The sequence below is a fragment of the Macadamia integrifolia genome, chromosome 2 (genome assembly GCF_013358625.1).
Source record: "Macadamia integrifolia cultivar HAES 741 chromosome 2, SCU_Mint_v3, whole genome shotgun sequence".
NCBI lineage: Eukaryota > Viridiplantae > Streptophyta > Magnoliopsida > Proteales > Proteaceae > Macadamia > Macadamia integrifolia.
The window spans coordinates 10,619,889-10,635,964 of NC_056558.1; the positions used below are offsets into that span (position 1 = coordinate 10,619,889).

Genomic DNA, 16,076 nt, shown 5'->3' on the forward strand with positions numbered 1-16,076 from the left:
AGAACAAAGAAGAACATGGGTTATTTCATGTTCCAAGCAACGAGCAAACTATAGCTCTTTCAATATTTGATCCATCTCACTCTCTTGGAGAGGACTTTGTGGTGAGGTCCCCACAATGGCTGCCCCTTCAAAATGATTTCTTATTATCCTCAACTGTCACCAAACCCATTTTCCTTCCACTTATATAAGCCCTCTTGAAGAAGAAGAAGCACCAAGGTCTGTAGACAAGTTTGTCTTCTTTGAAATCCTTGAACCCATAATGGGCACTTCTGATCTCCATCTTCTCCTTGCTTCCCCTGATTTAAAGGGTATAGTTCTAGAGAGTATATCTTCAGGTGGTCCTCTCTCGTGCAAAGTCTCAAAAGCTCAGGCCATTAGAAGAAGAAGCAGCAGCAGCAGAAGGAGCAATGGAGGAGGGCATAGGTTGAGGGCAAGGTTGCCAAGGATCTCAATGAAAAGGAGGAGGATTCTTCCAGAAGGTTCTACAAGGGCCATGAATGAGATGGAGAAGAAGGTTAGAACCCTGAAGAAACTCATCCCAAATGGAAAAAGCTCCATGGGCTTGGATGGGCTCTTCAGGGAAACAGCTGAATACATAGAATCTCTGCAAATGCGAGTGAAGGTTATGCAAGTTATGGTGAAGGCATTGTCTGGTTCAGATGAGTAATGGATCTAATTCATTTGTTGTAATCATTGATATACCTACTCCAATTCTCATTCACTTTTCACTGATAGTTTGGGTCTCCAAATATTTGTTTTTGATTAGTTATATATATATATATATATATATATATATATATATCCAACGGGTGAAATGGGTGCAATGGTCCTACTATGGTACTACCATGTACACATTAATTTAAACTTGTAAACCAAGATTTGCTTGTACGTGTGCTAATATAACAGAATGTTTTTATTCATTGTAAGCTGTGAATGTAAATTTGGGAGCAAAACAAGAATCAACCTTTACCCCGTTGGCGAAATAAGAATCAAGTTTTCATTCATGACTGATGAAGAGGGAATCTCTTCATCATGGGTGATGTGACATTATGATTGGACCATGGATTCATCATTAACTCTTATAAAGTTTCTAATCCTTGAATCTCACAATTATGAGAGGGCATCCTACCTTACAAGCCCTCTTAATAAAATTTGGAAAAAAGATACCCACACTACCCATGTAAGGTATACCCTCTCATAATTTTTTTTTTTTTTTTCTCTTCTTTCTCACTATTGTGGGTCGTTATTGATGATGCTGCCATTGGTGTGAACATAAGAGATTCCTCATACATATCTTCTGTTGCACTTGAAGAGAGAAAAAAAAAAAAAGCCTATAAGTAATTATTCCAAAGTGAAAACCATTTTGATGTTATTACATTAGAGAGAAGGCATTGGATCTTCTTTATCAGCTTGTTCTTTTATTATTTAAAGATCAGAAAGAATGTATTAAAAAAGAAAAGAAAATAGTGTTGTAAGATTTATATCTAGGAATGCATTCCCGGACAAATACAAAACAAAAAGAGTTAATAGGACCCCACTTGTAGAATTGCCATCAACAGAGAACTAGAAACTCACTCAAAAAGCAAACTAATAAAAGAACCAGAATCTTGGCGTGCATTGCGCATCCCTCGGAGTATCTTAATTATTATAAGGTAGGACGATTTGAGGAGAGGGGGAGGAGAATATGATATAATTGTATACGTCGATAGTGTGTACAATTCTTCTTTTTTTTTTTTTTTTAAATAAAATAAATACTTGGTGAAGGAAGAATTCTTTCATAAGGCCATTGGTGCCATCAAATGACATTAATGAGGGGTAGTTTCGACTTCATAAATAAAGGGTGAGAATGTAATATTGACACAAGACTTCAATTATAGGGTCACATCACCTGTGATTCTTCCTTCTCTACTCTACAGATGAAAGATAACTTTGTCCAAGCACATTTCCTCGTGGGATTGATTTACTTCTCAAGACAAGACGATCTCCCTCTTGCTTGATAATGGTCAGATTGGGCTAGGCTTGGGCCATTTTTTCAGCCCATGGCTTGGACATACTTTAGCCCAGTTAGAGCTAATTCCACTGATATGGATCTGGGCTTGGCCCAAATAGCAAATGTGGGCTTGATACAGAATCATGGAGATGAATAGCTCATAGCTCAATGAATTTAGTATAACCAACAAAGTCCAAGACATGGTCATCGGTAAGGCCGTGGGGAATACATCCTTCCTCCTGGCTTAAGGATGCTTAAAACCCCACTAGCCTTCACCAAAATGGACCAAATTCTATATTCCATATCATCAGGATTAGAAAGTTTGAAACCTTGTTGACTTGCATAGTAAATCAAAGAATTATAGACAACGATTTTAAACTTGGAATCAAGGTCAAATTGGTTCATACTGATTGGTTGGGATCGATTCAAAAACCTTAGAATCGGCTCCTCAGATCTCAAACCCAGTGATTTGATCCCAAAATTCCTAGAATCGACAGTCATTGATCACTGACTCATTGCCAATTTCAATCCAAATCGATCAATTCAACTGATCTGATCTAATTCCGATTTTGATTTTTTTTAAACCATGATTATAGATGCTAACAATTCAACCTTTTTTTTTTTTTTGGATAAATTAAATCCAGCCCTCAATTTTAGCTTAAACATTGTACCTAAACTGCATTTTTGAGATACTTTACAACCCCCTCATCCCCCACAAAAAAAAAAAAATCTCACGCACCTGAACTGTGATTCTAGCCCTTAGAAAGAGCAGGGTTTGGGTGGGCACTCTATGATGGGTCTGAGTTTCTTGTTTGAAACCCAGCCCAACTCCATGGCTCAAGGTGGCCTCGTTTGCCTACAAAGACAAGAGTACCCCTCTCCGTCGCACTCCTTAACCCTCTCCAGCCAGAGTTGTAGTGAACTCTTTGTCTCTCTGGTCTCTTCAATGGCTTCTTCGTCTTCTTCTGCGGTTTCGGAACGAAGGGGTATTCCCGGAGCTTCATTCGTGGAAGATGTTCATACGTATCTGACACAATCAGGCTTGGATGCAAACTCTGCCCTCGCGTTCCTTCAAGAGAGGTCAGAACCCTTCCTACCTTCTTATGTTTATGTAGTTATATTGGTCGTCGTGATTCGTATATTTCAGCTCATAGTTAATCTGGTTTTGAAATTCCCGTTAGGGTTTTTGTGGTTTCTTGGTGATGGGCCTTTTTTTTGTTGGTTTTGGAGGACTTGGTGCTTTGGAGAACTTCTACTTCATTTGATCTTCTCTTATAGTGGATTGATGGATTGTATAGAAACTTGTTAAATACTAATGCTGAAGCTTCTTGTAATCGTTTAGTTTCGTTACCCTGTTTATTAAATGATTCTCAAGTTCCAATTTTGTGATCCGTGGAAACTCTGTTCGATTGGCGTGCAAGTAATCTATGCTGAGTAATTGCAGGTCAAATGATTTCATGTTCAAATCAGTACATGATAGATTTATTTCTTAAGACACCCAGTATTATCCTTCCAAACCCAAAAGCCACTTCTTTGAAGTAATGTTTGACTCAAGTACTGCAATACTGCATTGCTGGAATTTTGAAGCTTGTATATATTTTTCATTCCCTAGAGAAACTATAACCCACCCTTTGTAATCATCCCTCAAGCCCCATGCCCTGTACATATGAAAAATACTCTCTGGTCAAGAGTGCCATCCGCCTTTTAACCCCTATAGCCGATCCTATCCTTAATTCAGGGACAGCCATGACTTTTCAATTTACACATTCTCTTTTTCTGAGCTCACTTTGTGGACCACTTGGTTAAGTTTCATCCCTTCTTGTATTGTAGTATGCAAGAATGGCTTTTGATTCCATTGATTCACGATTTTATCATTCACTGTTAGATCTTATAGCTGCACTCATCGCGGTTTAGATTAAATCATTTTATAACTGTACTATGTTCTTGTTGATCTAGTTATCTTACCTTACCCCAACTCGGAAAAAAAAAATGGTGGGGGTGTACTGAAAACCTTTTTTTTTTCCTGTAGTTTCACCCTGTCCCTGGAATATCCCTTCTGTGGATGAGTCTCTCTCTGGAATTAAACATAGTTAGAAAATTTCAGTTTGCAAAGGATGACTAGTATGTTCAACAACTCCTCTATTCTACTCCCTTCCATAGAACCTGACATAAAAGGAACCATGTTCCACAGGGTTCAGTGGCATAACCCTAGAGACAGCTAGAACATGTCAATATATTGTGAGAGTCTTCAGCCCACTTACAACAACCCAAAAGTCTGTAAAAAGGACTGCTGAATTTATTTCCACACTTATTTTTTTCTGTATTTCTGTGATATCATTTACAGGCTTCAGCAGTACAAATTGGTCGAGATGAAGCTTCTTGCTCAGCAGAGGGATCTTCAGGTTTTTTTTCCCTCTGTTTCTATTTGACCATTTTCTCTTGGTAGAAGGCTTCCTTCTACAAATTTCTAACACTTAGTCCTTTCCCTTATCTTTTTAATCCTTCAATGAATACCAGGCAAAGATACCAGACATTGAGAAATGCTTAGACATAGTTGCCACATTACAAGCTCAGAAGGGTACTGGTGAGGTTCGTTATTTATGATTCTATGCATTCTTTGGTAATTGTTGATACATTATCTTGATATCTTCCTATAGCCATTAATGTGCATGTCTTGAGATTATAAAGGTGTGTATATGATGAAATGGGATCTAGGATATTGTATTTATATATGAAATTTGATTTATGCATGTTTGTGTATATTGAAGAAACTACTCAGTTGCAAATTCTGCTATATAAAAAAGCATCTTTGTTTGTTTACTAACTTGTCATAGCATTATGAGATCAGCAAATTCAAGATAAGCCAAGTTATCATGAAGACTGTCCTGTACATAGGTATTCAAAAGTTTTACATGAAACGCCTCAAACTAATAATCATTTGCAGTTCTTATGGCGTTTTTCTCTTCAGTTGTAAATATATTATCAAAACTGATTTAGACAGAAGCTGCCAAGGTGCACAGGAAAAACCATTTAAACTGATAATGCGTCATGGGCTATGTTTTTTAATCGAGATCCATGTTCTATGTGTCACAGTTCTGTAACTTGTGCTCTAGTTTTCTCTTCAAAACTTGCTCTAATTTTTTATTTGATGTCATTGAACTAGTTGATAGCCAACTACTTGATTTGGTGTCATTGACCACGTTAATAAATCTCATTTTCACTCATGGCCAATTGAAAAATAGGATATAGGTTTGCTGTAGATTTTTCTTGGGGGTTTCTTTGAGTTTGCAAAGTAAAACCATATTTCTTTGAATTTGTTGAGGAAAGCCATGCTAATCTGGGATTATCGTTGGTTGGAATTATTCGTAGAAATTAGGTTTCTCTTATTCTGCGTCAAGCAGGAGGGCAAGAATCCTTAGATTACCTTTCTAATTGATTTATGCTAAAAATCGTATAAAAGTTTTAATGGATCAGAAACTTTAAGTTTGTAGTTTGAGATTACCCAAAAACAAATTGAGGAAGAAGCATTCCCAGTTTCCCACTGTATAATGGTGACATACATAGACAAAAAGGCACCAACTGTATTTGTTTCTATACATGATCCACAGTATTGCAAATGATGGGTATCCAGTTATTCTGGAAACCACTCTCTTTGTCTAGGAACCTGTTTGAATGAGCTTAGTAAGGTCTGGATACATCTGCACAATTTTGAAATTGTCTGGGGGAATCATTAAAGATTCACATAGTCCTTGCTTCAAATTACCCTAATATGGTGCTAATGGGATTGTGATCATCTTTCGCAGAATCTCCCCTCTTGTACCCTTGGCAAGGTCACTCCATGGTTCGGTGGTTGATAAAATTCCTTGCACTTACCAACGTCGTCGCAAATAGTGTCAAAAAGTAGGATGAGATCACCATACAACCATGCAATAAAAGATATGAGCGATGCTCTTTTCTTCCTTTGTGCATGAGACACCCTTTCGTATGCTAGATGCATCTCTTTTAAGTGATTTTGAGATCGAAATGTTGGCAGTGATGTGCACCTATGCAAAAATTTCAAAGTTTTCTCTGTTTTGCCCTACAGACTCCTGGAAAAGGATTTCATCAAGAAAGCTCCTTTGAGGCCAATTTTTCCATCTACTTTCATCTGTGCTTAGCAGGGAAATTATAATGAAAAATAAGTCAGTTTAAAAGTGCTTCAGGCATTCCTCAATGTTAACATCCACCTAAACTTTGAGTTTGAGGAAATGGACATGAATTTCCTGTATACACACAGACAAGGAGTGCCGAACATAGAAAACCCCAAATCCAGAAGCTGAAATATGGCTATGTAAATTTAATTGATCATTCTTGCTTGACATATATTTAATATCTCCAAAATAGGTCATGGGAAGTTCTTCCTTGAAAGGAAAAAGATGGAGCTGATTATTGCCTGTATTATGGAACTCAGGAAACAGTCTCTCTGCAAAACACAGGGGTAAGGCTGGCATACATTATGACTCTACCCAAGCGGGGAGCCTTGTGCACTGGGTATGCCCTTTTTTTTATGGAAGAATACTTCCCGTTCTCTTACCATATGGGTGTTAGATAAGATTGATACATATTATAGAGATTAATTTACACCTGTATATTTTTTTTATTCCAATACATTAGTGAAGCAAAAAAGAAACAATAACTAGTAATTTAGGATAGGGAGGAAACGTCAAAGTAGGACCAGTTGAGGTAGCTTATATGCAAAAGACAAACAGCAGTGTCTAAATAAGTGTGTAGCCATTTCCATTAGCCATTTCCACATCAGTGTCCAAGATGACATCTATGGGCACAAAAATCTTTAAGGGTGAGTGTCCTTCTAGCATAGCTATCCACCAATATAATTGAAAAGTTAATTATCCATGTGATAACATGATTATGGGACTTGAAACATTAGCTGGTTATTATATTTGTTGTAGTGGCTGGCCAACATAATGTATAAGCTTGGGCACAAGCCACATTTATTTTCTGTTTCTAACAATTCATGGAACAAGGCAGGAGATGGGGATCTTTTTGTTTGGCTTCATTTCAGCTGTTATCAAGGCCTAGGGAAGGGTGTACCTTAGTTATTTAAGTGTGTAACTTAGGCACCGTTTGACAACGTTCCATTTCTGCAATTTCTGCATTTTCTTATTCTCAGAAATGGAGAAAAGCATTTGATAAAGTTGTACCATTTCACCCGTTATTAGAAACATAAATCAAAATTTATGCCTATTTACAATTCTAGAAACGACTTTGACGAAACAAGTTGGACTTATTTCATTGTTTCTAAAAACGAATTTGAGAGGAAAAAAATGTTGTTGTGCCAGATAAATCTCTCAACTATTTAAACCTAAAAAGAGGCAACTGAACACTCTCTCCCTTTTGGGCATCCGATGATACTATTGGGTTTTTTAGTGGCATTATGTTTGCAAAAAACGTTTCGAGAAATAGGTTTATCAAACACCAAAAAATCCTTTTTTGTTTCCAGAAACGCGAAAAACCGTTTCTGCTGTTTCTAGATACAGAAACAGCAGAAATGTTATCAAACGGTGCCTTAGTTATTTAAGTCTAGTTGCATAAAAAAGGGTCTTTCTATTACTTTTGTTACATTCTTTAATGTTTAATTTCCTCTCTTTTGAATATAGTGATGGTCCTAGTAATCATTTAATGGTACTTATTTGCTTGTAGCTAGAGTCCATTTGAGCATTGTACAAAAAAATGATGATGTGGGATGAATTTACATTTTTGGTTGGAAATATATTGAACCTTGAAACCTTCAGTGGGTTTCCTTGCTCGTCCCCACTTGCTATTTTTTCTCTCTTCTTTTTCCTTTCTTCTTCTGTTGATACCCTCTCATGTACTTCTTTTTCTTATTGCAAGTGCTCCCCCCCCCCCCCTTCTTTCTTCCCCTCAACATCGTATGCATCTTTAGCCATCCAAACTTTCGTCAACCATTATCATGCTATGAAACCTACAAGCACTTTCCATCTCCATCAGGAAAACACTACTTTTTATTTTTCTCACAAAAGAAGTATAATGGAAATTTTGTTTCCCAGTACATGTTGTATGGTGGTTTAAAGAGGGAAGTTTGCCATTGAATCTAATGATAATGTATTCACCAACTTAATATTTCACATTAACTTAGGTGGTACAAGGTGTGGTATGTATTTACTAAATTTCTATCTTTGATTGTAGAGGGAACATATGTACCATAAGCCCTATCATTTATAACAAATGGGTATTTTAAAGAGTTGCTTTATGATGAGCCTATGTCTAGATAATCATTGCTAAAACCCAGCCACTAAAGCTGTTGTGCTTGGGCATGCTTATAAGTCTAAAGGTCATGGTATCAAATTAATCAATGGTCTTTTTGTTATGTCCACAGATGGACAAAAAATTTACTGGACACAAAAAATCATATAACAAAGCAATATCACCTAAGAAGAAAATCTTTGTGCTGGTATCTAACCCCCTCCCTCCAAAGAAAAAAGGCACATTATCTTATCCATCATTAGTCAATAATATGGGTGATGGAGAACATTAGGGAAGAAAGGGGAAATCAGAGTAGAGAGGGGGAAAGAGGGGGAATCACGCACTTCACTAGTGCACAAACTCAGCACCTTCATTCAATAATTCAAAAATCACTCTCCTTGTCCATCGGTTATAGTCAATATATAGGAAAGTAAAGACATAGAATTAGAAGCTTAACTGAAATGGAAACTAAGCCTAAACTAGGGAACAACCAATAAAAAGGAAACCAAAACAAGGAAATAAATCCTACTCCTACGTTCAAGTCTGGAAAGTAAAAGCATGAAATAAAATACTAATAAATTATTAATTTTATTTCCAACCCTTGCTAGACCAAAACCCTGGGTTGGACCGGTTCTTCTTGGCTCTTGGCTTCCAAAGCCGGTCATGCTGGTCCAACCAAGTAAGGGCAGCCGTATCTGCATCAACTCTCCTCCTCTGAAAAGAACTCGACTCCGTCGAGTTAGGGAAATGACCAAGGAGACCGTCTGAAGGAATACGTTGGATGAGGAACGATCTCACCATCTTCTTAAGCTTAATTTCAGAGAGATCGTTGGCAGGATGAAACTTCATAGTCTTGTTGGCATGCTTGAAAGCATAGGTATTGGCATAGCCACAATGCTGTACTTTCTTGTCAAACAACCAAGGTCGACCAAAAAGGATATGGCACGCCTTCAGAGGAAGGACATCACATTGGACTGTATCCTTAAATCCACCAATAGAATATGTGACCAAACACTTATCTATGATTTTGAGATTAGTGTTGTTCACCCAAGCAACCTTGTAGGGATTTGGATGTGGCTCTATCTTCAATCCCAACTTACGAACGTCTTCAGAGGCAACATTAGTTCAACTTCATCAATAACCAAGGTTAACAACTGGTCATTGCACTTCACACGAGTCTGGAAAATACTACCGTGGCGCCAATCTTCATTGTCAGTTGCTTTCTGAGTGGTCAACATATGATGAATGACATAAAAAAGATGTTGGTCTTCATCACTGAGAGTGTCATTGACTTCACTTGGCGCACGCTCTTAAATCAACTGTCAGAACCAAGTTGCTCTTCGGGAATATATGGTATAGGAGAATCCTTATCAATAAAAGGATCCAAACGGCTGGGACATTGAGCACTGATATGTCCAAATCCATGGCAGGAGTAGCACCGAACTGTAAATTTTGAAGAATCATAAGGTTAACTAAACCACGCCGATGGGGTATGGACGAGTAGGCCATGAAGATGACATTTTAGAAACATGTCGAGGTGGAGAATATGGCTGACTAGGTCGTGAAGAGGCCATAGATGTAGCACTAGCATGTGGTTTGCTAGATGACCTTTCTTGGGTAGGAGGCTGTTGCAGAATGGAACTAGTACCTCGAGGAAAAGTATCTGCAAAATTTCTCCGATTAGATGGGCATTTCAAACTTTCCTCAACCCTCAACCTGATATGTTACTTGCACGGCGTCTTCCATAGTAGGCAGTTGGCTAGATGCAAGAGCAGCACTAAGTTGAGGTTGCCAACCATTGCAAAATTGTGCTACTAATACTTCTTCATCCCACTCAAAATCAAAACGAGTGGCCAAATAATAAAATCTTGCAACATATTCTTCAACGAACAAATTCTCCTGTCTCAACTATGCGAACCTAAGATGCATGCGTTGCTTGTAATCAGAAGGCAAGAATCTCTGGTTCATGACTTCATGCATTTCAGCCCAAGTAGTGACTAAACCAATGCCTCGGATTCGATTTTGTTGTTGTTGCTTGATCCACCATACTCGGGCTATGCATTTCAGTTTGGCTTATGCAAATAGAATCTTTCGGGCCTCAGTGAACCCATTCCATCTGAAGAATGTCTCCAAGCTGTGAATCCAATCAAGGTACAGTTCTGGATTGTTGTCTCCATAAAAATCAAGGACATTCAACCTTGCTACCCATTCTGCTCCATTATCATATTTACTAGTACTATATGGTGGTGGAGGAGGTAGTGGTGGTGTATGGTCCTGTGAAGTGGTGTTGGAAGAATCCCTAGACTGGATGGGATTCTTTCCTTTATCTGTTGCTACCAAACGATCAATAGAAGCTTGTATGGATTCTATCATTGTCATAATAGCTTTAAATTTTGCATCAATTTCTCCCTTATAGGAGTTCAGCTATTGAATAACTTCACTATTGGCTACCATGGTGATGATTAACAAAATAATACTCGAAGAGTAATGGCAATATAGTAAATAGATGGAAACTTAAAGATGAATGGTAGAATGGTAATTATCTCTGGGTTTTTTTTTTTTTTTTTTTTGGCAGGGATGGCAGAATTGTAATTTTTTTGGAAGTTCAAATTAAACCACAAAAAGGTGTGTCATGTGTGGGGCAGGGGTTTAATTGGAAATAAAGAAAAATATGGGACAAAAAGGGGGATAATGGAGAAAGGGAGGGCTATTCCAGGAAATAGACAGATAATAAGGTAAAAAAAGAACAAAAGGGAAATCATGGGTTGAGGGTTGAAATACCGACCAAATTAGTTCTTCTCCTTCTTGGAGATAGAACAGGCGGAGAAGAAGGCGGAAGTTCGATTGATCGAACCAGGTATGCTCCTCTCTCTCTCTTCTTCTTTTCTTCTTATGTGTTCTTCTTTCTTTTCTGTCTTCTCGTCTTCTGTTCTCGCTTTCCTCTTCTGCGCTGTTTTTTTTTTTTTCTTGGATCTCGCTGAACCCAGAAAGGGTCACGGAAGCTACCGGAAGGGAAAAGGAGAACAACGTCTTCAAAACAGAGTTGGTTCCTCTTCTTCTCGGCTTCTTCTACACTGGCTTTCTCTTCTCTTTTCTCACGGAAGCTACTGGAAGGGAAAAGGAGAACAACGTCTTCAGAACAGAGTTGGTTCTTCTTTTTTTTTTTTTTTTTTTCAGTCTTGCTGCTAGCGGAACCAGGGGGAATCGATTCTGGTCCCTCTCTCTCTTTTCACTTGTTGATGGCGGAAGGGAAAGAGGAGGCGGTGGGGCAGGGAGAGTCTCTGCTTTTTCGGATAGAATCAACCCTTTTTTTTTTCTTAGTCTCGGTGGAACCGAAACAGAGAATGGGGAAGGGAAAATAGAAGATGGAAGGAAGAAGGGAATGGGGGGAGAACGAAGGAGGATCCTTCGGCTCTGATACCAATTGATGGAGAACCTTAGGAAAGAAAGGGGAAATCAGAGTAGAGAGGGGGAAAGAGGGGAACCACACACTTCACTAGTGCACAAATTCAACACCTTCATTCAATAATTCAAAAATCGCTCTCCTTGTCCATCGGTTACAGTCAATATATAGGAAAGTAAAAACATAGAATTAGAAGCTTAACTGAAATGGAAACTAAGCCTAAACTAGGGAACAACCAATAAAAAGGAAACCAAAACAAGGAAATAAATCGTACTCCTACGTTCAAGTCTGTAAATTAAAAGCATGAAATAAAATACTAATAAACTATTAATTTTATTTCCAACACTTGTTGGACCAAAACCTTGGGCTGGACCTGTTCTTCTTAGCTCTTGGCTTTTGAAGCCGGTCATGCTGGTCTAACCAGGTAAGGGCTGCCGTATATGCATCAATGGGTTGGCTTGGATTACTTAGTTTTGCATGCCTAAGAGGGCAGTGCTCTTTCGGATGCATAGGAGCTATTACCGCCCAGCCCCTAACCTAATGCGGCACGGGGTTTGGACTGCAGGCACAGCTAGGGATGGCCGGCTTGGGTCGACAATTGGCTCCTCTCCCAGTGGTCAGTGGAAGAAGTAGCAAGATACTAAAGGAGAAAATGCAAGGAGCGGAGATTTACGAACGAGCAGCAGTGTAGTTTACACCTTGCTCATGAAAAAAAGTAAAGACCCAGCCCTAGCTTTCCATTGATGAGCGGTCCTCAACGAATCCCTCTTAACTGTCAACCCTCCTAGCCACCTCATCTCCTTAAGAGCTTACAGAACTCATCCTCCAAAGAAAATGGAGCACAGGTAGTTATAGGGTATACAATTAAATGTTTTTATCTTTTCTTGATGCTGTCACTTTGTTTGTGCAAAATAAATTCATTTCACAGTTGGTGTTGATTGTGGAAATTTTTTTCCAACCAGGAGTTTCTATATGTCTGTGTGGAGGGTCTTGTTCATTTAGCACATCAAAGAATCTAACCTTTTTATGATGTGCTCTTGTTGTACATGTATTTGTTATGGGAGTATGGACCCACGGAATAGTCAGGCCGCTTGGATACCTGTCGTTAGCAAAAAAAAAATGTATTTGTTATGGGCATTGATTTTTTGTGCTAGATGTAAATAGTAGATCACAGAAGTTCACATTTTTTTTTGTCAAGATTGTGATTTATACTGGCTAAATCCATCAATAATTTATGTTTTATTGCATTGTAAGTTTTCCTTGAGCTCTGCATTCTTTGATGCAGGCATTGATCACTGATTTTGAAGTATCAGAGGGCATATATTCACGGGCACGTATCGAGGATACTGATTCTGTTTGTCTATGGCTGGGAGCAAATGTCATGTTGGAGTATTCATGCGAAGAGGTTGCTAGTCATAGCTTGTAATATTATTTGGCTTACCTTTTGAGCATTAAGGAAGCAAATCTAATTCTTTACTTGTGTAGGCTGTTGCTCTTCTACAAAAGAATCTAGAAAATGCTAGAGCTAGTTTAGAAGTCCTTGTTGGTGATCTACAATTTGTGAGAGATCAAGTGACAATAACCCAGGTATGCTTAATGTTAAGCACATTCTTATTCTTTTGCCTCCTTGATGTATACATATTGGTTAGATTTCCGGGCTAATTAAATGCAATTGATCAGGTCACAATTGCTCGTGTGTATAATTGGGATGTTCATCAGCGCAGAAGTAGACAAGCTGCTTCCCCCAAGGAGTCTTGAAACTTCTCATTTTCCTAGATTGTTACCCTTGCATTTAGGGCTGGCTTTGCCAAGCCAAAAGTTTGTTGTTCCATCTCTGCTGTCTACCCCTTCTATGAAGGTGATTGAAATGTTTATCAAATGGGGTCTAAGGCTTTTCTTTTCTTTTTTTTTTTTCTTGGGTGGGGGTGGGGAAGGGGGAGGGTTTGTTGCAAAAGAAGCGGATAATTGGGCTCTGGCTTGTGTTGTTTTCTGGTCTCAAGTTCTTTTTAACTGGATAGATCTATTGTGACATAAAACTGGTTTTGAAATATTAGGTTGTGCTTGAACTGAATTACATTGTACCATTAACTGCCAAAATTTAGTTTTAGTGGAAAGGTAATTAATTAGTGGATGTATTCATGTTGCTGTTGGTGTGCTTGATCATTTAGGTTCACCAGCTGATTGAATTAAGTTCTATTAGTTTCTAAATTAGACAGAATCACAAAGTACCAATTGGAATTGTACTTAAACTTGGGGTAGCTCTTTTGAGAAGATTTGAGATCATTTTGTTTTCAGTGAAGAAAATGATGGAAGCAGCAGAAGTTTCATTGTGAAAAGCTGAAAGTAATGTATTTTGAGTGTTAGCATCATTGGTGTTATGATAACCCAAAGGGGGCAGTGCAGTTGGTGAGCAACGAATTTGGTACGAATTGTAAATTTAAACGTCCTAAGTTTGACTCTCGCTTGGCACCCTTTGGGTCACTCACACGGGGTGTTTAGTGCTCTTCGCTGCTTTCAGTGAAAGTTGAATGGTTCTCATTTAATTCCAGTATGATCAGGTCTATGCAGTGGGGTTAGTATGGGCCCGTGGGACTAGTCAGGCTAAAGGCTTGGATACCGGTCATTAGCGTAAAAAAGAAAAAATCATTGGTGTTATGATAGTATCCAGGGACTGCGTAGCTCATTTGTCAAAATATGGATTTGGGCTTTTTTTATTTTAAATATATACTAAAAATAGTATAAAATTTATAGCAACCTAGGGGATCAACACGTGTCCAAGCAGTGATCGAACAATTGTATTTCAATTGACCAGAACTGAAGTGTTGTGCCCATAACTGTTGGATCACCTCTTGGACTTATATCGATCGTTCAGATAGTTATGGACAAGACCTAGAGATTAGCGGTGAAAGAAAGCATGTTGATCCTAGAATCATGGATTTAGGAATTCTTCTGGGTCAGCCCATATCAGCCTTGGATCGGATAGAAATCAGGAAAAAAATGTACCTTTTCTAGGGATTAGGCCCCCGGATCATGGTTCCAATATATGTTATCAAATTGTCATATCGGAAGCAAGGTTTGAGAACTCGGTATTGGAGGCCACATCAATCTGATTGGTCAAGATTGGAAAATATCCCTCCTTTCAGTTAAAAAAATTTGTTTTTAAAATTATTTTACCTTTTGTTCATATGGATCCATTGGGATCAGTTAAGGCTGATTCTGAACTGATCCAATCAATCCTGATCAGTCCAATTCCTCAAACCATTATCAGAAGGCCAATATTGATACGACTTGAATGATTCGATACCAAATTTTTTGAACCGAAAGGGAGAATGTTGAATGTGCCATTTTTATAATCATCCCCAATAATCAGGTGAGCTAATGAGAAATGCTATAGTTATATAATATTTTGTGGGGAAAAAAGATTTTTTCGCAGAGTGTGGCTCCGTGCTTTAGATATATGGGGGTTGAAATGATCATTCATCTTCCATTAATTGAAAAAATGACATCTTTATAAATTTTTTTATAATTTATTTATTTAGTATTTTTTTTTTTTTTACTTTCCCATTGATTTTACGTTTGTACAGAATCACACCCTCCCACGAGAAACACTTTTCCCAATTTAGAAACAAGTAGAAGGAAGTGGTGCAGCAGCACTAGGTGGAGCGGCAGGCAATCGCATCAAAGATGGTAGTAAGTAGGAGAAGAACGTTCTGATGGGTCCCACTAAGGATATCTGAAGTGCAGACACCCCAAAGCCTTACCAAAAGTCAAACCATTCCCTCCTTATCAATCAATATTTTGTATTATATTTCAAAATCAAAGTGTCAAATCTCATTATTAACAGAAGAGTCTCTCTCTTTTTCTTCCTTTATTGAAACAGAGTTCCCTCCTCACCCTTTGCGTTGCCCATTTCTCGTGTTTGGTTCGATCCATGGATTTACCCTCCAAAAAAATCCTTGTATTTCGGTGTCGATATCACATCAGTATATATACAGGTAAATTGTATCTTGATCAAAATCGTGGATTGTTCATATGGTTAAGATGAATTGGGAATTATGTAACTAGACGCACGATTTTAGGCTCTTAGGTTTGATTTTCTATCAATACATTTTCAATTCAGTGGTCAATTCAGTGGATTTCGTAAAAATATTTTTACCTTTTTTTTATCTAAAAAACAACTTTTTAGACTTTTTTACCCCTAATATATACCATTCAACCAATATGACATCGGTCAGATATAAAATCGAACATTTGTCAACTCAATACAAGTATTAAGTGATCCGGTATTGATACTTACAAGTTGGAACCATGCTTTCTCTTTGGAGCCGTTTGGTATAGTTTAAAAAAAACGTTTCTAGCGTTTTTTCGTGTTAATAGAAAGAAAAAACGCTGAAAACCGTTTGGGTCGATTGGGTCGCG

The 16,076-nt window shown here is 38.1% G+C and overlaps 2 protein-coding genes across 2 annotated transcripts; both read left to right on the top strand.

Annotated features, from left to right (window-relative positions):
- LOC122088974 (transcription factor UPBEAT1-like) lies at window positions 1–734 on the top strand. The gene has a single exon (XM_042658374.1). The coding sequence runs from the start codon at window positions 260–262 to the stop codon at window positions 665–667; it is 408 nt and encodes a 135-aa protein (XP_042514308.1). The 5' UTR covers window positions 1–259; the 3' UTR covers window positions 668–734.
- A 2,060-nt stretch (window positions 735–2,794) lies between these two features.
- Window positions 2,795–13,788, top strand: LOC122091731 (probable prefoldin subunit 3). Its single transcript, XM_042661848.1, has 6 exons — window positions 2,795–3,070; window positions 4,335–4,392; window positions 4,508–4,579; window positions 12,943–13,062; window positions 13,143–13,244; window positions 13,338–13,788. The coding sequence occupies exons 1-6, from the start codon at window positions 2,823–2,825 to the stop codon at window positions 13,413–13,415; spliced, it is 678 nt and encodes a 225-aa protein (XP_042517782.1). The 5' UTR covers window positions 2,795–2,822; the 3' UTR covers window positions 13,416–13,788.
- Window positions 13,789–16,076: the final 2,288 nt, after the last annotated feature.